Source organism: Saccoglossus kowalevskii, chromosome 13 (assembly GCF_978046115.1).
Source record: "Saccoglossus kowalevskii chromosome 13, keSacKowa6.1, whole genome shotgun sequence".
Classification (NCBI taxonomy): Eukaryota; Metazoa; Hemichordata; class Enteropneusta; family Harrimaniidae; genus Saccoglossus; species Saccoglossus kowalevskii.
This window is the reverse complement of record NC_140653.1, coordinates 25,497,127-25,522,183: the sequence shown is the minus strand read 5'-3', so window position 1 is coordinate 25,522,183 and position 25,057 is coordinate 25,497,127. Positions and strand designations below refer to the sequence as shown.

Below are 25,057 nucleotides of genomic sequence, written 5' to 3'. Positions count from 1 at the left end.
TCAGTAATAATTTCAGTAACTACGTTGTAGAGTGCATCAATTCGCTCGAAATGATATTTTTGTTTTTTGAATTTAAAATAGTTATCCTTCTGAATGTACTGAGCTGGTTGCTGGCTTTTTTTAACAGTAAACGTGAGTTCTCTTAGGGATGCGAGTCACATGTAATATATGTACTTTCATTCCGCCTGACCCAACAATATAGTACATCGGAAACGCAAACTGTTGCCCACATTGCCAAATATTTATGCATTTAGAAGCTTACTGCCCGTTACAAAAATACTTTTTCGACATTAGTTAACCGTAAGGCAGCTATTTTGCTCCCCAAGCAGTCGAATTTAAATGTGAATTATATTCAATAGGAACTCGTAATAATTTGGTTTTGTATTTATAAAGTGTTTAGAATATGACATAAGAATGAATTAAAAATAATAATATATCCTCCTCTCATAATGAACTACTGAACAGCACATTTTTTTCATCTTAACAATGAACTTTTATTTGATACCTTTGAATAAATTATAGTAGAGTTAAAATTATTGCTAACGCGTGATTTGATTTGTCTGGGTACGTCATGCAATGTGCTGTCTCTTTCATAGCCAGTCACGCAGTAAACAACAACCTCGTTCCACAAATATCTAGCCAATTCGAACGAGCTACAAGTTGCTGACGTATGTGGACAATTTCATGTCACGTGTATCGGAAACCAACAACGGAAGGGAATCGTCGTATGTTTTGGGTTAACACCAACCAGGCGACCAGACACCATTAAAATTACCGGCGGCACCGGCTAGCTCTGTTGTTTGGTTTACTGGTGAAACTAGCAGTTTACGATGTTCATCCAATCGAGCACGTAAATCCTGTACTATATCTGGATGATCAGCGGAGATGTCGTTTCTTTCTTCTGGGTCAACTGCATTGAAAGAGAGACATTATCACCTTAGTATTGAATCAATAGAACTGACAAGTTACAGTGACAAGACGCTTTGCTTTAAAAGAAAACAAGAAAAATCCACCACTCTTACCTACGACATTGAACAAGTATTCTACGTTCTGTGGAGCCGGTGCGTATGATTGTTGGTCTGTACTTGGCAATCCGCTTGCCGGGGCGTCACCATAATTGTAATAGTTATCTGAAATAAATATACATTGACATGCGTCAGATTGTGTCGTCAAATTGAGACATTGTAAATGCAATTCCACTGCCTTCAACATCCATACATACATCTTTGGTTCTAATAACATTTCAATCGAACATTCTATAGGTGTTACCTGTTAAACCGATGTCCCGATATGGATACAATAAATCCGGGTGTCCTGTAATCAGTTTATAGTCTCCGATCCTAAAAAAATACAAAACATATTTCAAGACATGATTGTATGCATATATGTTATATTCCACCATTGGTTCGTGATATATAGAATAGAACATTGTTTTGCAGAACATACTCTTGTTTTCATTTGCTGGATCAATTATTCAGTTATTCTAAATGATAATATAAAATCATCTTTCATGATATAATTACGAAACAACCCTCTCTGTAAATACATATATAATTATATCATTGCTTACCTGATAGCAGCACCAGGGGACACTGGATCATCATCGATATTATAGAGGATTTCCCTTCTTGGCGATGGTAGATCTTCTGACCATGTAGGCCACATACTTAAACCGTCAAGTTCAGGCTCTGTCAAGTATAATACGAAACAGATTATATAGAAACTTGATGACAAATCGGCCACTATTCAACAGTAAGTGACGAAATATAATACTTGGAAATTGTACTGAATTATTTTGTTAACTTACCAGCTTTAGCTCCAGCCACATCAAGGATTGTTCTGTGTATATCAACTATGCTGTATAACTTATGAAAGTGGAAATAAACTTATGTTACCTGGGAAATGGTCAAAAGTATAGATCAAAACAAACCCGACGAGCCTGTCAGGGTGCATGTTTCCTGAAATACTCACATTTTTAGAAAACGTATTTTATATGATATATTGTCATTGGTACTGACTGAGACATTAAATAAACCGGGATATTATCTTAGTCATGAGTATCTTTGGAAAATTGTCAATTATCAAAATTAACTTACTCATTGCTTTCATATCCAGTCTTCTTTATTCCCTTCCCACTGACAATAGATGGGACACAAGTAGCGCCCTCAAACAGAGTTCCAGCAATACCGCGGAATGGATAGTTGGAGCCGGATTGGGACGATAACGCTCCATTCTGTGTAAATAAATAAATAAATAAATATTTGGACGACACAAACTGGGAAATCAAGTCAATATTATTATCTTAAATGTGAAATCTGATAGAGGACATTTTGAAATATCTACGCGGAAAGATAGATTATGCTCGGTGAGAATGTTCAAAATTGAAAATTATAAATATATCTTTAAATCCGTATTTTGATTTGAAGTAAAATAACACGGATACTGGCCAATACAAAGACAACTTCAGATAAAGTGGCTGTAACGTAAACGCGTTTACAATGATGAAACAAATTAACAGAACATATCACACGTTGGACACTTACGTCTCCTATAAATATTATTAGCGAATCGTCATACATTCCACGGTTCTTCAGCGCATCAACCACTCCGCCAATTATATCGTCCATCATAGTCAACTTTCCTGCAATAGTGAAAATACTAAAATGATTTTCTCTTCATTTGGCAATCATCATATTACAATTTAGAAATTGTATTTATTACCAGGGTAGGAAGGAATGTAGTTATATCCCTTGCCTTGTAATTTAACATCGTACTAATAATTACGAATGCATTATGCCCTAGGCCAGGAATTAAGTGTCCTAGATACAAATATGTGTTTATTGAATTACACCACTTACCATAAAATTGCCTTGTTCTATCATCTTCGATTTCGGCATACTTATCTTCATACTCTTCTGGAATCTGGAAAAACAACACACACAAATGTATATAAGTTATAAATAAAAACAAACAAAGAAATACATATACATTTGTCATCAAAGACTTTTGTGTCCTCTTGGTGGATTTCTTCTAGTAGACTAATTGAAGTTGAGTTTACTATTGTTTTACTGTAACCAATAGAATATAATAGTTACCTCCAGATGCTTAGCAGGGATGTCCAGAGTAAACGTAAGAAATAGTGGAGTTCCTGGGTAATGGGTATTTACGATATGCTCTGCTCTCCAAGCATTAACTGCAGAGAAGAAAAATATTATGATATAATTTGTCGATTTATTATTTCATATTTTGTTATATTTTCACCAGAATCTCGAAGGCGTGGCATCATTCTTTACTTAATATAAAAATGAAGATGCGATTCAATGCGTGAATAGCGACTTTCTCAAAATACAATATGTCAAATATGTGTGTTTATAACAATAATATTAATCATACTCACTGCAAGATAATCGTCACTTTTTGGTACCACTCCCATGTTGTCACGGAAATCATATCCTGCTGAAGGAGCTAGAAAGACAAATCAATTCAAGGATGAGTGAATTGAATTCTAGTATAACTCGGTCGATTCGGCCAAAAGAAATTGTTATCATACCATGGTGTAATATAACTACTGTCATGATCATATTCACATATATGAATTGTTATTGTTTTTACTCAAAGTTAACTTACATAGTACTCCATTCATTTTATCGTAGTCACCGAATCCCAATGTCCATAGACCATAGTGTGAGTCAAAACCACGATTTGTTGGTAAATACTCATCCTTACAGAATCCTAAATGCCATCTAAAAACAAATTTAGAACTTAGAAATATATAATAGAAATAGTATTAGAAATAGTTTTGATAGTATCTATATATTATTTGCTTTCTGTCCATACGCGAAACTTTTACCGATATCATTTAATATCATCGTTCGTAGGCGTTCAAGCCTACGGGTCAATTTGTTTCTGAAAACTATTAAAATTAAACGAGATGTTTTCGAATTGTATGTTTATAGGAAGAGTATAGTTTGTATACAATGTTTGTTGTAGCATTATTGGTAACGTTACTTTCTTCCTTATGTTTAAAAACACAAATATCACCAGTATGTAATGCTGGGAATGAGATCAAGCTATCAACAATGCAGTCGCATAACCCTTAGTACAGCAAACAAATGTAAGTTCAATGTGATACATGCTATGGTCTACTTACTTCCCTACCATATGAGTAGAGTATCCAACTTCTTTAAGTTTTTCTGGTAATAGCTTGAATTCCAATGGAACCCCACTAGGGTGAAGGTTGAACACCATTTGATGCTGTAAGTAATTATAAAAAACAATTTATTTAGGATTTTTAAGTAATTAATAATTACTAAGTCATAATTGGGAAGTGACAATTCAGATGTATATTACAAATACACAAAGTAGAGAGTGCGGGATTTACAATTCAAACAAGACACTGAAATCGAAATTAAACTGTTCGCTGTTATATAATTACGCATGTTAATATTGAATTTAACTGAATGTCATGCATAGTAACGATATTATCACTTACGGTGTACACGTTGGATGGGTGCATGATTGGTTGAAGGTGACGCCATCAGCGGCGAGATCCATCAAGTTGGGCATTGCGATATCAGGGTTGTGCCAATGCACGTCATTCCACCCCATGTCATCCACAAATATTAGAATAATATGCGGTTGATCTGATAAAAATTATTAAGGGAAGAATATGAAATTATTGAATTATAACATAGCTCAACATAAAAACATAGCCCAACTAGTATATTGTGCGTAATGAATGGTATTGAATGTTTTAACAAATTAATGTAATTATTATGAATTAATAGTATTGCAAGAAAAACATATCGACCAATAAGATAATCGTACTTCTTTCGTGCATAATTAATAATATTCTCCATATAATCTTATATACTTGTTAATGTTGAATTGTGAAACGCACAAAATGAACTGGTGAAAAATTTGACAATATTTTTTTATCTTTTAAATTAATGTGTTCGCCATCATCGTCATATAGATACTCCTGTACAACTACACATCTAAATAACATGTCATTCCGACGCATCTTGATATTTGAGACACATAGGTTTTCTGGATCGTTCAGAACCTCTTATAGCGACATTCGTTGACCGATTAAAAATACTATAGCCAAATGTAGATAGTTCCCACTTCCCCAACTTTGTGCTTTCAAGATTAGGAAATTGACAAAATTCTTTGACATTAACCGAAATTCCCGCCGCATGAATAAATAATTCTTACCTGCTTCAGCAATACAAGGCTGTAATACAAAAGAAACCAGTTATTAAATGAAGAAATAAAATATGAATGAAAATATATAAACATTTGTTGCCTTGGCAATACTAGTATATTCATAATATGATTACACGACCAGCCATCGTCTAATATGAATCACGTCATGGGTAATTTTGAAAGGAATTGATCTGTCCGGCCAAAATAAAACAACACTAAAAAACTTATATGCATGAAAATATCCACTAATTTGTTGAAACCTATAATTTGGATAACATCAGACTAAAACATGCCACAATTTATCTTTTAAAAACGTTTGTGTATATGGATTTTCAAGTATTCAAATTACGATCATATAATAATCGATTAATTGGATAATAAAAAAACAGAAATACGTTATCACAATTTTGAATATATAGCGTCACCATTCCAAAATACATGACAACCGAACACGGAGAATCACCGTGCCATGTGATTCTAATAGTCAAAAAAAATTGCGGAACCTATCCAAGAATAACAGTCGTTATAAAAGCGATACATTGTCCATGCAGAACTGAACGTCTTATTCAGATATAACGTCCTCTTCCATTGGATGTACACACTCTTCGGTAACGCCCTATACGCCCTATAGTTTTAGTGTCTGTCGCACGACACTTTAACACGCGCAGTGAACGCACTATATTAAGTTGAACTAAATGCAACTAAATACAATGCAGTAAACCCAATATTTTCCCTAACTTGTCTGAAACCAACAATTTTCAACAAGAAAATTTTCCAAACAATACATTTGGTATTGTTTTCTAAACATGTCGCTTGTTACCTTGGCAACTGCCAGCGCCAGAAAGACAACTATGCAATGTAGACTACTCATCATGGCTGCCTGGATTTACGATTGTTATCAATTGCATAGAACTTGTCTAATATATATACTTATCGGTGTTCTGTGTTGTGTAATATTCAAAATATCAGTGAACAAAAATAAACGTGTAGTACAAAGAAGTTCCAATTTATGAATTCGGTTACGTAACAACCTGTAAATTGCTGGTACCTTTAGATACAGAAATAAAGAAGAGCCATAAGCCATAATAAATTATTTACGTGACAGTTTAAATAACCGGGTTTAACACACCATTCACTGTCTTTTTATTCACATTCAACAAAATTGTATAAATAAACAATAGGATATTTGTGACAGATGTGTGGGAAATTCAAGAGTTAAAGTATAAGTACTGGTACCGTAACCGTATTGGCATTTTGAAAACCGATACCACGTGCAGGAAACAGGTTATCGCAATTGATCGCGCGTTTTTCCTATAAATGGCTTTCAACGCATTCATTTATGTGTATTTTTTTGATTTTGAAGAAGTGTTATCAATTCCGGTTACTTAACGGGTGTCATATTGAACCGTAATGAACTGTGCGTGATCGTCGCGCGGCCGACACAAGTTCCGCCAAATGACTGTTCAACTGTTTAAATCTGTCAATTACGTCCTCCGTAAACACACGTAAATGTCCAAAACCCTTGATTTTATTTACCTTGATCAAGAATAGCGTCGCTCAAAGCCATTTCACTCACATGCATTGCACTCTGCTTAAACTAAAGGTTTCGTGAAATTTGCGTGCGTTTAGTTTGGACATAATTAAAGAGAAATTGTAAGTGCAATTGTATGATAAAGGTAACAATACATGTAGCAAAATAAACAGTAAACTTGTTGTAAGTCCCCATTGTTTTCAAGCTTAGGTAATTGGTTGCATTAGTTGATGTTTTGTTCAAATCATTATCACGCACGAAGTGCACTGCCACTGAAACTCAAAATACCCCTGGACAAAACATCACTGGTCAAAGCTGATCAAAAGACCCCCGAAATAAAAGTTGCAGGATGAGGCAAAAATAAATAAGCGGACTATTAACGATTATATCCAAAGGCCGCTTTTTACGAGGTTTTTCTTAAGGCAATGGGCCGAGCAGCGCATGGAGAATATCGGCGACAAGGTTACACGAGATAAGTTGTTTTCTTTTAGGCGGCGTTTCCTGTTCTGATTTGGCGACGCGATTATGACATACACAGAGGACAACTCACGAGACAATCTATGGGGTTCTCCACACTTGCCAGGGGGGAATCTCGTCTCGTCTCTATATCGCGTCACCTTGAGGTACGGGATCGGGAAAGTCACTTAAGCCTCACAGTCAAATAAGACACACACAACGAAATACGTTTCAACTCTCGTCTTAGTCGGACAGTCGAGCACTCTATAAGACACAGCGCCCTGGGGAAAAGTCCCCAAGACTATCGCAAGGCTGAACCAAGACTCGCCCAAGACTCTTCAGGACTGGACCACGACTGCGTCTCTCGTGGAGTACTTGCCAAGACCAACTCAAAACTCTCTTTATTCATTTTCAAAAGCTTAACCAATTACAAAGCAGTAAAAAGACTCTAAGGCGCAACCTTCAATCATAAAGCCAATCACACTAAGTAATGAATACTTCATATCTTTTGATTAATCGTTCACTACATTAATAACTACGAATACCAGCTGTCAGAAATCGTAGTCAGAATAGCGACGGTTATCTCGTAATTAGTTCCAAATCACTGAGCCAAGTTCCGTCCAAAACTTCAAATAGGTCTAAACGATGACAGACATAACACAGCAATTCGCTAATAATCAGCTAATTAAGTCAATTAACAGATACGCGAAAACAAATTCATGACAATATCTCTGCACAATTAATTGTGTGTGAATGACTTTGGTGCCCCGGCTCAAGATCTAATGATACCCTCACACTAGAAGTGAGTATTTTCTAACCTGCCCTTGCATAGTAACCGGAACTAATTTCCCCTCTTACACTGTTTAATCAAAAATAGTCCAGTGTCGTTTCGTCTCAGTTGTCTAATTCCCATTCTGTTTCGTCCCACCGCTGTTTCGTTCCAATGTCGTGCTGTCTCAGTAAATATTTACAAATAAATGAATGGACATGCTCCATAATTTCTTTGTGAATTTTAAACACAAGATAATGAAACAATGTGTCGGCAACTATATATTTCCAAAATAAAAACAGAGGTACATATGGGCATATGCGATAGCAATGTATTATTATATACGAAAGTCCAACTTTTAAATATTCCATATTCGCTAGCTTGACATAACGGCCAAGTTTATTTTTAATCGTACTATTCCAACGTAATAACATCAATATTTTAATTAGCGATACAAATTGTCTTTGGTAATATGTATGTTTATGGTGTTAAACAAGAGTAAATTACGTCAAATGATATAATATGTGAGTTCCAACGATAGGAGTTTTTTATACTAGCAAAATAAGTCAATAAAGTGGCACTCTCCCCGACGTTTCTCCTGAAAAATAAGCCAACCAATTCTGTGAAAATAATTACTGTATTAGTGTATTAGGCCATGACAGTAATGAATTATCAGTGATATATAGTAAATCTCACTAGGATGACTTAAAGGGCGGCAGTCGTCGTGCCCGTCCTGTTCGATATGGGACTCATAGCGACGTATACAACGCTTGTAAAATACATTGTCTGTTTACATGAAATTAGAACACGCGCTGCGTGACGACCACCGCGCTTTAACTCACTAAATAATTAAGCAATAAACTCGAACAAAGAAATTTGAAGGATGCTCTGGAACGAAACAGTATCGGAGGCAAACCAGCTAGAACAAAACGTTTTTGACACCAAATTGTTATATGACAACAATATAACTCAATATTTTGAAATATATAAAAGATTACTTTCAATTGAAATATTTACATTAATTAAGTCTTATTAACTAACACAACCATCATATATTTCAAAACGAAACATTTATTCACTGCCTTTTAATTTTGCTATTTTTGCTGATAAGTAAATTCCGCTAAATTAAATTAATGTAAACATGTAAAATAACAATATATGTCAATATGTCCCTGCCAAATTCGTGAATCTAAAACTAAGTTAATGTACTCAAACATCAAAACAGTGAACATTTAATACCAGTTAAATTTGTTCGAATATGGCCATCTGACTGACGCAAGGTGGGATCCGGAACTATTGTGATCAACTGTACAAAACAAAAAACCCAAGTGCAAGTACTAGTACGAATAAGTGTAGAAATGTTAATATATTGCGTATTCTGTGAGAAAACTCGCCATGAGAAAAGTATTCGTCATTGCAGCATACGTTCGTACCGACAGATCGACACATCATCATTGTCACTCACCCGGCCTGATGCCTGTTTTGTAATTCGACGTATAAGCAACGAATCACAACTTAAAACATTGCATTTTTTTGAGTTTCTTGCTTCGTTTATGTGCAGTGATTGGTATTACTGCTAGCTCGTTGGAATACACTATAATTGCATAATTTTGTCATGTTCTATAGAGTGCGTTCTAGTTAAAAAATATATATAGAACACGCACTATACGGCGGATAAATTCTGATTCCTCAGAATGTATTAAAAGTTACACAAATGACCCCACAAATGCACGTAGAAATCATTATTTAAAGCAATATGGTGAAAAATGGGGGATTATGTTGTCAAAAGAAAAGACTTTAAGAGAATTATACATAGCAACGTGATATACGAGTATGTTATAATTAGGGTATAAACGGTTTGCCCGGGTAGTTTGTAGTGGATATGAGACTTTTATGGCTAATATTCGCATATTTGGGGGAAATAATGACCTCGTTTATTTTCGCCAGAGAGGCCTTATATCCACCATCAAATACCCTCACTTGCAATTAATAACCTCGAAGAGTAAAGCTGTTACTGACGGAAATTCAACGTTTATAATATATGCTTCTAAATAACCACTGATTAATTTGGACAGAAAAAAAAATAAATGCATAAATACACGCTAATTTACGTTCAAACTGAAACGACATATACAGCTGTAATTTGTGTAACTGATCATTACGTTAGCGATATAAGGCGCATTCTTCTGTTCTTCCACGTCATGTTCGCGGAATAAGTCCATTGTAAATTACATTTATTTTGAGGTTTTCTGAAAACGGTGTCGGCTTTATATCCATTCATACTCGCTGTGTATGTTTCAACATAACCGTTTACAATTTAAAAGTGTATTAGGTATAATTTTAAGTTGAGCGTTGACAGTTTCCATGTATGGCATGCATGTGTAGGCATCGCGACATTCAACTAATTCGTTATAATTATTAAATATGATTAAAACAACCCCGTATACTTTGACCTGTTTCTGAAAACAGTTGCGGAACAGAGAAATAAACAAATTAATCCGGAATCGTATATAGCGCCCTCGTGAGCTTGTTTTTAAATCGCGCGCGAGGTACCATTACACATCAAGCATCATAAGCCCGCCATCAACGATTAACACCGCCGAGTTTAAAGACTGTATATGTATAGACCCCTTTGTCGTAGCGGAGAATAAAAAGATGTCAGTTTGCAGGTAGTCGATAAATAGATATTTTATTTTTGCGACGTCGATTGATACACTCAGAAGCACAATATCACGCATGCACGTTTACGTTAAACACCAAAACGTTATGGCGAGTATGCGAAACGCGGTATTTTCGACATGTAAGATCAATTTTGTGACATTTCACGTGTAAAATCTAGTGGAGCTATACTAGAGCGAAATTCGTCATATTTAACGTTTTGAAAAAAATGAGGGTTGCACTTGGTTTTGTTTTGTTATTCGAGAAAAGAGATACTAAATTAGTAGCTTGACGACTCGTCCACTGTAGCTTACGGCCCTTGTAAGTAGTTTAAGATGGACTACAGGGACGACCATGAGGGCGCTATTCATATTGGGATGCGATGACGTCTTACGGGGTGGGATGACGTCACAATGGGTGCCCGTGCATAGATGAGCATAAATAATGACGTCACAATGGGAATTCGTGCATAAATTAGCATAAATGAGCGTCCATGGCCGTAAAGGGGATAATTTGAATGAGGATGACGTCACAATGGGATATTGTGAATACATTTGCATACATAAAATAGATTTGAATACGAGGTCGTGTCGAGGACATCGTGAATACATTTGCATAAATTACCATCATTTTTTTTTTAATTATTTTTTTTTTATTTAATTATTATTTTTTTTAATTGAATGTTTTTTTAATTTTTAATTGGACGGGCGTGGACGTCACGAAAGATTTTTCAGAATGTATCGTAGAGGGCGCTCACACACACACACACACACACACACTAATCAATACACGTCATTTTGAAAACTAACGGAGTTTATTACATTTATTGCACAAAAGAAGTAAACAAGAATGAAATGACATAGAGTATATATTTATGGCATGGGGTTTTTTATTTTTAATTTTTTTTAACGTAACAAAAAAAAACATACGATGCGAGTAAGGAAAATAGTTGCGTAGTGTATAAATGTTTAGTGTGATTAAATATTTCTTAATACCTCGAAAAATACGTAAATACATGTAAATGTGTGGCGTGGTTAAATTTATTTTAACGCCACGAAAAATACGAGTACATAAACGATTCGATTAAAAACACGGAAGAGTAAAAAAGTCAATAGTGAACAATCAAAAATAAGTAATTCTATATATACATATGTTTTTCATTGTTTATATTTCTTACATATTTGCTTATTTTTTCGAGTAAATTATTTTTAACGGCACGAAAAAAATATGAGTACATAAACGATTCGATTAAAACACAGAAAAGAGAAGCGTCAATAATAGTAAACAGTGAAAAATAAATAATAATTCATTCTATATATACATATGTTGTTTATTTTTTACATTTCTTACTTCCTTTCAATGAGACAAGCAGTCTGTACACTTTTTTTTTCTTATTCCATCCCTCTAATCAGAATCGCTCATCTGTCATAGAAGAAAAAAAGAGTGAGAGAGAATAATATTAAAAACCGATAGTTACATAAAGAGGGTTATGTGTTGGAAATTATGAGTCACCTCGTAAAATTGCGGTCATAAACCGCTAAAATGCAAAGTATGCAAAATCGGTTGATCGACCTACAGTTTGGTTTTCCAAAAAAATGGCGGACTGTGCTACTATGAGTTAAAATATATGTTTACCTGATTGTTCACAGAATAACTTTGACATACAGTTTGGTTTTCAAAAAAATGGCGGACTATGCTACTATGAGTTAAAATATATATTTACCTGATCGTTTCACAGAATAACTTTGACATACATAATCATCACACGGAATGAGTTTATGCTGTAACGTAGTGATTTTCGTTTTCCCTTGGCGAAGAAGATCTACGCAACAAGTCATACAGAACTGGCCACACATAGCTTGAAAGTATTCGATGATTGTAGATCCACGTACAAGAAATCTTTTAAATTCCGTGACATGACTACCGTACAAGTAAAAATAGTCATCGGTGTTTGAGCGATGTGTATTACTCCACAGCACACTCGTGAATGCCAGTTTGAACTAAATCACACGATTAAGTTGAAGGCATAGAGGTTATTTATAACTCGCTCGTCACAAGTGTTCCCAACGTGAAATAGACCTCCCACGTAGATGATAAACAACAGATGTTGGTGTATTTGTATATTTATGTTATCTAAAACATGAACACTCGCAAGCAGGGATATTGAATAGAGTTTCAAGTTTAAAGCGTCACCCATATGCATGAATTTCGACCTGCGTGTATTGAATCGCGCCTGGACATAACAAACATCGAGCAAACAAACCTAATCTCGTTTATGGCGATTAGTTGTATACTGTTCCGTTCGTGGCAGTGTGAATTACTACAGAGTTGAAATTCACCATGAATGAAAGTCGAAATACTCACATATTTCTAACATCAGTCACTTATAACAGGACTTGACATTCTGTTGACCCCAGGCGCTATCAGTCAATTCACTTATTCTTATTGATTAGACTTTGCTAAAATACTAGCGTCCTTTTCGACACATAACAAAAACACATGGCCCACAGCGGAGGGATTTGGTCTCCCAAATAAATGAAATAAAACACGTACGTATGGATATTATCGAAGCGTTCAATCTCGTAAATAAAATGACGCGTTCCCCATGCCAATGTTACGATTATACTCCAAATTATACAATAAAAACTGGGTCAACTTGATTCAGTCAACATGAATCTGACCCAGGCAGTATGGTGGTTCCAGTCCGTCACCAATTCACTTGTCTGAAAAGGCACACCCCAAGAGTGTATGACGCCTTGTCTCAATCAGACCGAATCAATTACTGTGCACGCCGTCGATCTATATTTGTGATCGGTGTAGATGAGAAACATTCCACCACTCTGATCGTTTCTATATCATCGGTAATTCAGTGTACCGCTCGAATGTAATGCATCAATCAATAGTTTATTTTTGAAGGTTTATTTTACAATGACTGGAAAACCGACCGAAATCGCGAAATTTTAGGATTCAATCTTTACTCATTCAACCTTCAAAACTATTCAGTTCAATCTCTCTTCACTAATGAAATGGCAGTAATCAGCAAACTATCATTCATCGTTTTTTAAACATCATTTCGTGTATCCACGATTTCGAAATACTAGAAGAGGCAAGAACGAACGTTACATTTGAATGGTCAAATGACAAGGGGCTGACCCCGTCCGAACGTACAACAGAATGTATTAAATTCATTGACCCATTTGAAAGACAGAGTCAACCTCAAAACATTGAGAGCCATACCCGATGCTTCAAACAGCGAGTTTCTCTTTAAATGGTTCAAAACCAAATTAAATGAAGCACTCTGATTCGTCACAAATTACGCTGACTTCCTTAGCAGCCTGGCAAAAGAAATCACTCAACTAACCTCACCACCAAATTCAAATTTCCACGATCAACGACAAAAAATAAACATTATAGGCGATCTCCTGTTCGAGGTAACGAGCTTGGCTTGGCTACAAAGAGACAATTGTAGTTACTAGCTCGCCAAATTGGCCACTTTGAAACGAAATATTTAGGCGATCATCATCATCAAGACATCGGCTCAGATACTGTACGCCTCGGCAAAACAGCCAATTGACGAATTCGTAGACTCAAAATCCAACAAGAACAATCCTGATATAATACTTAAACTACGTTCCTTGCAAGAACGTGTAGACGTCAACACAACATTTGTGGAGACCCACGAGATGAAGGACACAATTTTAGTATATCTGTTAATTACTGTTGATAGAACACATTTTATGAATGAATTGGTTTTCCGATTTGAAAAACATTGAGTACGTATTCATGCGTTAATTAATAATGTTCAACCCATTGAATTTGTGTCTCACCCAAAAAAATCAAAAAATCAGAACAGCATTACTAGACATCTCCATATTTCTAAGACAAAATTAACCAAATTTTGAAATTATACATATTTTAATACCAAACTTGCTATTTTTACCATCAAACTACTGGATCACTGTACGTATAATTACGTATACCATTGACAAATTCAGACTCCGCTTATAAATTATACTCGATTATGTCTTTACCAATCATTACTCCGCTCATCATTCACGATTCGATTGACCACGTTATGAATAATTTGTACATACAGATAAACTGATTTTTGCGATATACATGTACTTCTTGTTTTCAATACAAAACTTACTGCTTATTTGACCCCTCAATCAAAAGCTGTTTTACTTGGGATTGACGTTTCCACGTTTCCACGTTGAACTGATGTGACGACATGTCGGTCATCAACGTTTTTCAGAAAGGGTGACTGTCGAAAAGTTGAACACCACTAATTTAAAATAAATAGTTATATTGGAGAGAATGAGATGAAATGTTATTATTATCATTGTAGATTCAATAAACAAACTGGAAGCGGGTCAAGAAATCGTAAATGATTCATATTATAGAGATGGTGCGTAGTTCGTTCTTTGACGGTAAACACGTACGCATTGCATACAGAGTATTTTCAATGGCGAACATCGACCAGTAATAATGTTATACACTTTGTATGCTAATTCATGTTTAATAAAATGCGCTAAGTTTTGATTATTGCCAAGATGTACAGGGAGCACTCGCTTATCCATTAGGCAGATTCCATTATACAATTATAATATCCTGACCGTATTGTTTACACTCTCGTAAATCGACTGTTTGACGTGACTGGGGCACCGGTGGACGAGGAATGCGTGCGTGCACGTTACATTTCGTCAACACTTTCATTGATACATTTTGTAATAGTATCATTTACAATATGGCATAATATCATTCGACGATTCTCAGAATACTGTATGTATGTATGCACGTTGTAGTTCGAATGATTAGATATTTGTTTTATTTTGCCATTTTTGTCGATTCTTTCATTATGAACAGTGTTGACTTGCTCTCGAAATAAATACTTTTACACCGATGTTACCGTTTGTAATGTTTATAGTGTGTACGTGAAAGATATTCGCCTTTGAAATAATAATTGAAGACACAACTATATAGTCTTCAAATCAGCTGGGTGTTATTATTGAAGTAACGCATGAGGCGTAATATTGTTGTAATGGGGGTCTGATCGCGTTTCATAACTCCTGTATTGAATAATGCCATGAGTCAAATTGTGCTAACAACATGGTAAACACGGGTCAGCAATAAGTAGCTATTTTATCGGCGAGGAAAGATCTGCTTCTTGATTGCGATTATGATTATGTCTAATATAATGTATAATAATCTATTACTCTACGTACACAACTTGATGCAGGCTTTTCAATTCAACTCACTGCGGCCGTACACAACATGGCTAGTTCCCCTTTCGAAAGAGTGCGTGCGTGTGTTGCGTTAGCAACACTATCTGTTACCACTGAGCTTGTCAAATATTTACAAAGCACGATGTGATAACTGAGGTGGTAAACTGACCATGATGTCAATATTCAACCACTTAATTTGCACAATAATAATTAAAATTGAAACCGTATTCAAGCGCGGGATCTTGGTTGGAAATACAACGAAGTAACAAACAACCAGCAAAGTGTAACAATAATAAAATCACAAAAAATCACAAAAAAAATATGTGGTGGTTGGTTTAGGAATTTGGCATTTTAGGATTTTTTTTCTTATCGTGCCCTGAAACAGATGTGGACGAATGATTGTTTTGTCATTTTAACTTTTTAGTATACCTGTTAAGTGTTCATCATCTGTCCTAAAGTTGATTTTATTGTATTTAATATTTTGATCATGATTTTGTTGCCCAGTTTGTGACAACTAGAAAATTGAGAACGAAAAAAACTTCTCAATTGTAATCTATACATGGAGGAACGAAAAAATCATGATTAAAATATTAAATACAATAAAATCAACTTTAGAACGGACGATCAACACCTAACAGATACACTAAGAAGTTAAAATGACAAAATAAACATTGAGTTAGGAAAATTCGTCTACATCTGTTTCAGGTTACGACAAGAAAAAAACTAAAATACCAGATGCCTAAACCAACCACAAAATAATTTTGTTTTTCTTTACATTCAAATGTTTGTGATTTTATTATTGTTACAATTTGCTTATTTTTGTTACTTTATTGTATATAACCTTATAGCTGAAGACTGAATTTGCTCAGTTTGTGACAACTAGAAAATTGAAAACGAAAAACAATATCTTCTCAATTGTAATCTATACAAGAAGACACACAAAAAAATCATGATCAAAATATTGAATACAATAAAATCAACTTTAGGACAGATGATGAACACTTAACAGGTATACTAAAAAGTTAAAATGACAAAACAATCATTGAGCTAAGAACATTCGTCCACATCTGTTTCAGGGCACGATAAGAAAAAAAAATCCTAAAATGCCAAATTCCTGAACCAACCACCACATATTTTTTTTTGTGATTTTTGTGATTTTATTACTGTTACACTTTGCTGGTTGTTTGTTACTTCGTTGTATTTCCAACCAAGATCCCGCGCTTGAATACGGTTTCAATTTTAATTATTATTGTGCAAATTAAGTGGTTGAATATTGACATCATGGTCAGTTTACCACCTCAGTTATCACATCGTGCTTTGTAAATATTTGACAAGCTCAGTGGTCACAGATAGTGTTGCTAACGCAACACACGCACGCACTCTTTCGAAGGGGGAACTAGCCATGTTGTGTACGGCCGCAGTGAGTTGAATTGAAAAGCCCGCATCAAGTTGTGTACGTAGAGTAATAGATTATTATACATTATATTAGACATAATCATAATCGCAATCAAGAAGCAGATCTTTCCTCGCCGATAAAATAGCTACTTATTGCTGACCCGTGTTTACCATGTTGTTAGCACAATTTGACTCATGGCATTATTCAATACAGGAGTTATGAAACGCGATCAGACCCCCATTACAACAATATCACGCCTCATGCGTTACTTCAATAATAACACCCAGCTGATTTGAAGACTATATAGTTGTGTCTTCAATTATTATTTCAAAGGCGAATATATTTTACGTACACACTATAAACATTACAAACGGTAACATTGGTGTAAAAGTATTTATTTCGAGAGCAAGCCAACACTGTTCATAATGAAAGAATCGACAAAAATGGCAAAATAAAACAAATATCTAATCATTCGAACTACAACGTGCATACATACATACAGTATTCTGAGAATCGTCGAATGATATTATGCCATATTGCAAATGATAATATTATCAATGAAAGTGTTGACGAAATGTAACGTGCACGCACGCATTCCTCGTCCACCGGTGCCCCAGTCACGTCAAACAGTCGATTTACGAGAGTGTAAACAATACGGTCAGGATATTATAATTGTATAATGGAATCTGCCTAATGGATAAGCGAGTGCTCCCTGTACATCTTGGCAATAATCAAAACTTAGCGCATTTTATTAAACATGAATTAGCATACAAAGTGTATAACATTATTACTGGTCGATGTTCGCCATTGAAAATACTCTGTATGCAATGCGTACGTGTTTACCGTCAAAGAACGAACTACGCACCATCTCTATAATATGAATCATTTACGATTTCTTGACCCGCTTCCAGTTTGTTTATTGAATCTACAATGATAATAATAACATTTCATCTCATTCTCTCCAATATAACTATTTATTTTAAATTAGTGGTGTTCAACTTTTCGACAGTCACCCTTTCTGAAAAACGTTGATGACCGACATGTCGTCACATCAGTTCAACGTGGAAACGTGGAAACGTCAATCCCAAGTAAAACAGCTTTTGATTGAGGGATCAAATAAGCAGTAAGTTTTGTATTGAAAACAAGAAGTACATGTATATCGCAAAAATCAGTTTATCTGTATGTACAAATTATTCATAACGTGGTCAATCGAATCGTGAATGATGAGCGGAGTAATGATTGGTAAAGACATAATCGAGTACAATTTATAAGCGGAGTCTGAATTTGTCAATGGTATACGTAATTATACGTACAGTGATTCAGTAGTTTGATGGTAAAAATAGCAAGTTTGGTATTAAAATATGTATAATTTCAAAATTTGGTTAATTTTGTCTTAGAAATATGGAGATGTCTAGTAATGCTGTTCTGATTTTTTGATTTTTTTGGGTGAGACACAAATTCAATGGGATGAACATTATTAATTAACGCATGAATACGTACTCAATGTTTTTCAAATCGGAAAACCAATTCATTCATAACATGTGTTCTATCAACAGTAATTAACAGATATACTAAAATTGTGTCCTTCATCTCGTGGGTCTCCACAAATGTTGTGTTGACGTCTACACGTTCTTGCAAGGAACGTAGTTTAAGTATTATGTCAGGATTGTTCTTGTTGGATTTTGAGTCTACGAATTCGTCTATTGGCTGTTTTGCCGAGGCGTACAGTATCTGAGCCGATGTCTTGATGATGATGATCGCCTAAATGTCTCATTTCAAAGGGGTCATTTTGGCGAGCTAGTAACTACAATTGTCTCTTTGTAGCCAAGCCAAGCTCGTTACCTCGAACAGGAGATCGCCTATAATGTTTATTTTTTGTCGTTGATCGTGGAAATTTGAATTTGGTGGTGAGGTTAGTTGATTGATTTCTTTTGCCAGGCTGCTAAGGATGTCAGCGTAATTTGTGACGAATCATAGTGCTTCATTTAATTTGGTTTTGAACCATTTAAAGAGAAACTCGCTGTTTGAAGCATCGGCTATGGCTCTCAATGTTTTGAGGTTGACTCTGTCTTTCAAATGGGTCAATGTATTTAATACATTCTGTTGCACGTTCGAGCGGGGTCAGCCCCTTGTCATTTGACCATTCAAATGTAACGTTCGTTCTTGCCTCTTCTAGTATTTTGAAATCGTGGATACACGAAATGATGTTTAAAAAACGATGAATGATAGTTTGCTGATTACTGCCATTTCATTAGTGAAGAGAGAATGAACTGAATAGTTTTGATGGTTGACTGAGTAAAGATTGAATCCTAAAATTTCGCGATTTCGGTCGGTTTTCCAGTCATTGTAAAATAAACCTTCAAAAATAAACTATTGATTGATGCATTACATTCGAGCGGTACACTGAATTACCGATGATATAGAAACGATCAGAGTGGTGGAATGTTTCTCATCTACACCGATCACAAATATAGATCGACGGCGTGCACAGTCTTTGATTCGGTCTGAATTGAGACAAGGCGTCATACACTCTTGGGGTGTGCCTTTTCAGACAAGTGAATTGGTGACGGATTGAAACCATCATACTGCCTGGGTCAGATTCATGTTGACTGAATCAAGTTGACCCAGTTTTTATTGTATAATTTGGAGTATAATCGTAACATTGGCATGGGGAACGCGTCATTTTATTTACGAGATTATTTTGGCAGGGAGTCTCACGTTATCAAATCTGAAGAAAAAAACGATGGGATTGAACGCTTCGATAATATCCATACGTACGTGTTTTATTTCATTTATTTGGGAGATCAAATCCCTCCGCTGTGGGCCATGTGTTTTTGTTATGTGTCGAAAAGGACGCTAGTATTTTAGCAAAGTCTAATCGATAAGAATAAGTGAATTGACTGATAGCGCCTGGGGTCAACAGAATGTCAAGTCCTGTTATAAGTGACTGATGTTAGAAATATGTGAGTATTTCGACTTTCATTCATGGTGAATTTCAACTCTGTAGTAATTCACACTGCCACGAACGGAACAGTATACAACTAATCGCCATAAACGAGATTAGGTTTGTTTGCTCGATGTTTGTTATGTCCAGGCGCGATTCAATACACGCAGGTCGAAATTCATGCATATGGGTGACGCTTTAAACTTGAAACTCTATTCAATATCCCTGCTTGCGAGTGTTCATGTTTTAGATAACATAAATATACAAATACACCAACATCTGTTGTTTATCATCTACGTGGGAGGTCTATTTCACGTTGGGAACACTTGTGACGAGCGAGTTATAAATAACCTCTATGCCTTCAACTTAATCGTGTGATTTAGTTCAAACTGGCATTCACGAGTGTGCTGTGGAGTAATACACATCGCTCAAACACCGATGACTATTTTTACTCGTACGGTAGTCATGTCACGGAATTTAAAAGATTTCTTGTACGTGGATCTACAATCATCGAATACTTTCAAGCCATGTGTGGCCAATACGTTCTGTATGACTTGTTGCGTAGATCTTCTTCGCCAAGGGAAAACGAAAATCGCTACGTTACAGCGTAAACTCATTCCGTGTGATGATTATGTATGTCAAAGTTATTCTGTGAAAGGTAAATCAGGTAAATATATATTTTAACTCATAGTAGCATAGTCCGCCATTTTTTTGAAAACCAAACTGTATGTCAAAGTTATTCTGTGAAACAATCAGGTAAACACATATTTTAACTCATAGTAGCACAGTCCGCCATTTTTTTTGGAAAACCAAACTGTATTTCGATCAACCGATTTTGCATACTTTGCATTTTAGCGGTTTATGACCGCAATTTTACGAGGTGACTCATAATTTCCAACACATAACCCTCTTTATGTAACTATCAGTTTTTAATATTATTCTCTCTCTCTCTTTTTTTTCTATGACAGATGAGCGATTTTGATTAGAGGGATGGAATAAGAAAAAAAAAGTGTACAGACTGCTTGTCTCATTGAAAGGAAGTAAGAAATGTAAAAAATAAACAACATATGTATATATAGAATGAATTATTATTTATTTTTCACTGTTTACTATTATTGACGCTTCTCTTTTCTGTGTTTTTTTTCGTGCCGTTAAAAATAATTTACTCGAAAAAAAAGCAAATATGTAAGAAATATAAACAATGAACAACATATGTATATATAGAATTAATTATTTTTTATTGTTCACTGTTGACTTTTTACTATTCCGTGTTTTTAATCGAATCGTTTATGTACTCGTATTTTTCGTGGCGTTAAAATAAATTTAACCACGCCACACATTTACATGTATTTACGTATTTTTCGAGGTATTAAGAAATATTCAATCACACTAAACATTTATACACTACGCAACTATTTTCCTTACTCGCATCGTATGTTTTTTTGTTACGTTAAAAAAAATTAAAAATAAAAAACTCCATGCCATAAATATATACTCCATGTCATTTCATTCTTGTTTACTTCTTTTGTGCAATAAATGTAATAAACTCCGTTCGTTTTCAAAATGACGTGTATTGATTAGTGTGTGTGTGTGTGTGTGAGCGCCCTCTACGATACATTCTGAAAAATCTTTAGTGACGTCCACGCCCGTCCAATTAAAAATTAAAAAAACATTCAATTAAAAAAATAATAATTAAATAAAAAAAAAATAATTAAAAAAAAATGATGGTAATTTATGCAAATGTATTCACGATGACCTCGACACGACCTCGTATTCAAATCTATTTTATGTATGCAAATGTATTCACAATATCCCATTGTGACGTCATCCTCATTCAAATTATCCCCTTTACGGCCATGGACGCTCATTTATGCTAATTTATGCACGAATTCCCATTGTGACGTCATTATTTATGCTCATCTATTCACGGGCACCCATTGTGACGGCATCCCACCCCGTATGACGTCATCGCATCCCAATATGAACAGCGCCCTTATGGTCGTTCCTATAGTCCATCTTAAACTACTCTTGTAAATAAAATATGTTACGACTCTGTTTTTGAACGTTACGTTAAATTATATTCAGAAGTCATATCTTGTGTTAATATATTAAATGTACAACTAATGTGTTGTTTTATTATTCAAAACATATTTTTTGTCTTTCGGGAAATTTGTTCATGATTTAACACTATCAAGTGATAGAGAGCTGTGGTTTGACGCAATGTTGCAGATGTTTATTTACACACCGCCGCCTTCCCACTAAAGCCCGCCCCCTGGAGGTTTATTGACACCAATGCATATGGACGGCCAACTGACACAGAATACACATCTAATACATTTCAGTTTTGGTTAGGGTTCAAATGCATAGTTTGTTTGTTGTTGCAAGGAGTTAAAAAATAGAGCTCAATGGTTGTTAGAATGAGTTTTCAAAACGAGATCCCCGACGATTCTGAACTTCCGGATAAGTTGAACAGTCACGTAGTGTTGATAAAGAAAGTTGCGATCTTGACCTATTGACATCACCATTTATCGTCAGAACTGAGGACACTCAGCGCGCATTGAGCCGATTGAAAAAGAGTAAACCGTTGGGTCCTGACAACATTAGTCCGCGCCAATTCAAGCTTTGCGCTTCCCAGCTAGCCAGTGTTTTTTACCCAGCTTTACAACTGGTCCTTGCGCATTGTAATTGTACCTGCTATTTTTAAACGGCCAGTTATTGTCCCTGTACCAAAGAAGCCAGTAATTTCATCCTTGATTATCGACCTGTTGCTTTGACTTATGTTGGCATGAAGGTACTAGAATCATTTGTTCTCAAATTCTTTAAGTCATTAATTGCACGCACGCTGGACCCGCGAACGAGCAGGTCGGCAGACGACGTGGTATCCCCTACTTTATACAACGTACTAAAACTCAAAAAAACAAGTAATAAAAATATTCGAAAGGTTCACCCTATGCTGTTTTATTTATTGGTTTTAGTTCTGCCGTTAATACTATTATACCCACGAAATTATTTACCAAAATGTTGAATATAGGGTTGCCATGTATCTGTGAATGGGACTTCTCATACAACGACCCCAGGTTGTGAGATTCGGCACAAAATTTTTCAGGCTCGATGACCTTGAACACAGGGGTGCCAAAGGATGTGTACTGAGCCCCTTTCTCTATTCTTTGATGACATCAGAATGCATATCTCGCAGATGACACGAACGTCGCTGGGTTAATTCGGGGCGCAGATGAACGCGACTACCGCCGCCAGGTTGACGAGCTGGTTTTGTGGTGTGCTGAGAGCAACCTCCAGCTGAATGTGGTCAAAACGAAGGATTTTCGTTGAAAAAAGTCGCCTATCTCATCATTGGTCATTGACGGCTCGGAGTTGGAGCGCGTTGACTGCTTCAAGTTTCTCGGCGTCTACTTATCACTTATCCAGCGACTTGACCCTGTTGGCGCATGTTGGGCACTGCGTCACGCACGGAGGTCGGCTGGTTTTCCTTCGAACTTTGAAAAGCTTTCGTTTGCAGACTGCTCTACTGTCTAAATTCAACCGCTATGTGATCGGGAGTATCTTGACGCTCTCCGTCACTGTGTGGTTCGGTAACATCAGTTACGAAGACCGGAGGCTTCTGGTGTGGTGGCGACCGCATCGCGTACCCATGGAATCCAACTGGATCTAGCGAGCCGAACGAATCATCGCTGACACGTCTCATCCTACGCATGATTTGTTCAAACTACTACCGTCTGGCAGGCGATATCATCCTATGGCCTCCACATCGCGCCATCAGCCAAAGGCTTCTACCCCATAGCCGCCCGACGCATGACGTCAAATTTATGTAAGGCACTGAGGTAGCTGTTGTTGCATCTATATTTAGCAAATAAACTATGATGATGGTGAGTGACGTAATCAATTAAGAACGTTAATTATCGGGGGAAAAGAGTGTAGCAGTTTATGTACGCAGACAAAACAGTAGTGTATTGGCGTAACAGTAAAACCATCAAATAAACTGTTTGTTTTTTTGTACGTTGTCTTTTGATTTTCTGGTGATATATTTAAATTTTGGTCAGGGTCTGCATATTTTGCAATGTGTTTCCAAGGTGAGTTGTGCGAATGAATTACGAACATTAATTCAGTATATGAGAATGAACACAATTTCACAATGTCGAAAACGGAAAGTATTTATCGTAGTGTTAATGTAGCAATTTATGTTGAAAAGTAGTCTGTTTATTTTGCCATTTTCACTGATAAGTGAAATTCGCTAACTTGAATACAAATTAAAGATTGTTAACTTATCACCCTTAATAATATGTTCAAAATTATGCCAGTGAAAAACATTCATTCCTTACCATTTCAATTTCCGCGGGTGCTTTGACACCTTGTAAGTAATATCTTATTGGGCTTGTTTTAACCTACATTTCTCTTACATCTTATTGATTTTTAAGCTTATATATTTGTGTAGTTTGGCACTCAATGTGGTAGGGAAAAATGTAGACTTGCAAATAATCTCTTATTTTTTTTCAATAAACAAAAATAAAATGTCATGGAAGTTTAAAATTGACGATAACCATACTTTCATTCACTGCGTGCAATATAAACGCACGTAAATTTCATGAGTAATCTAGTGAAATGGCGTTGAGCGACGCTATTTTTGATCGATGTAAACTGGCGAGCTTAGGACATTCACATTTAGTATCAGTTGGATTTTGTTATATTTTCGGGGGGAATAAACAATGTGCAAACAATGGCATCATGCTCCAATAAAACAGTTTCTTATTGATGCTGTTGTTACAAATGGAACTTTATGCAAATAAACCCACCGACTAATAACAATATATAACACAATGCAATGAAAGAATTTAAGATTTGTGGCTAATGATGA

At 35.6% G+C, this 25,057-nt stretch overlaps 1 protein-coding gene across 1 annotated transcript; it reads right to left on the bottom strand.

The window, feature by feature from the left end:
- Positions 1-737: 737 nt before the first annotated feature.
- LOC100368517 (arylsulfatase B-like) lies at positions 738-23,890 on the bottom strand. The gene is made up of 14 exons (XM_078007338.2): positions 23,715-23,890; positions 5,218-5,236; positions 4,151-4,254; positions 3,628-3,743; positions 3,394-3,465; positions 3,096-3,193; positions 2,859-2,922; positions 2,544-2,641; positions 2,097-2,233; positions 1,808-1,857; positions 1,571-1,688; positions 1,270-1,340; positions 1,023-1,130; positions 738-910 (listed from the first exon to the last, which is right to left on the bottom strand). Exons 1-14 carry the CDS (start codon positions 23,888-23,890, stop codon positions 738-740), a joined length of 1,404 nt encoding a protein of 467 aa, XP_077863464.1.
- Positions 23,891-25,057: the final 1,167 nt, after the last annotated feature.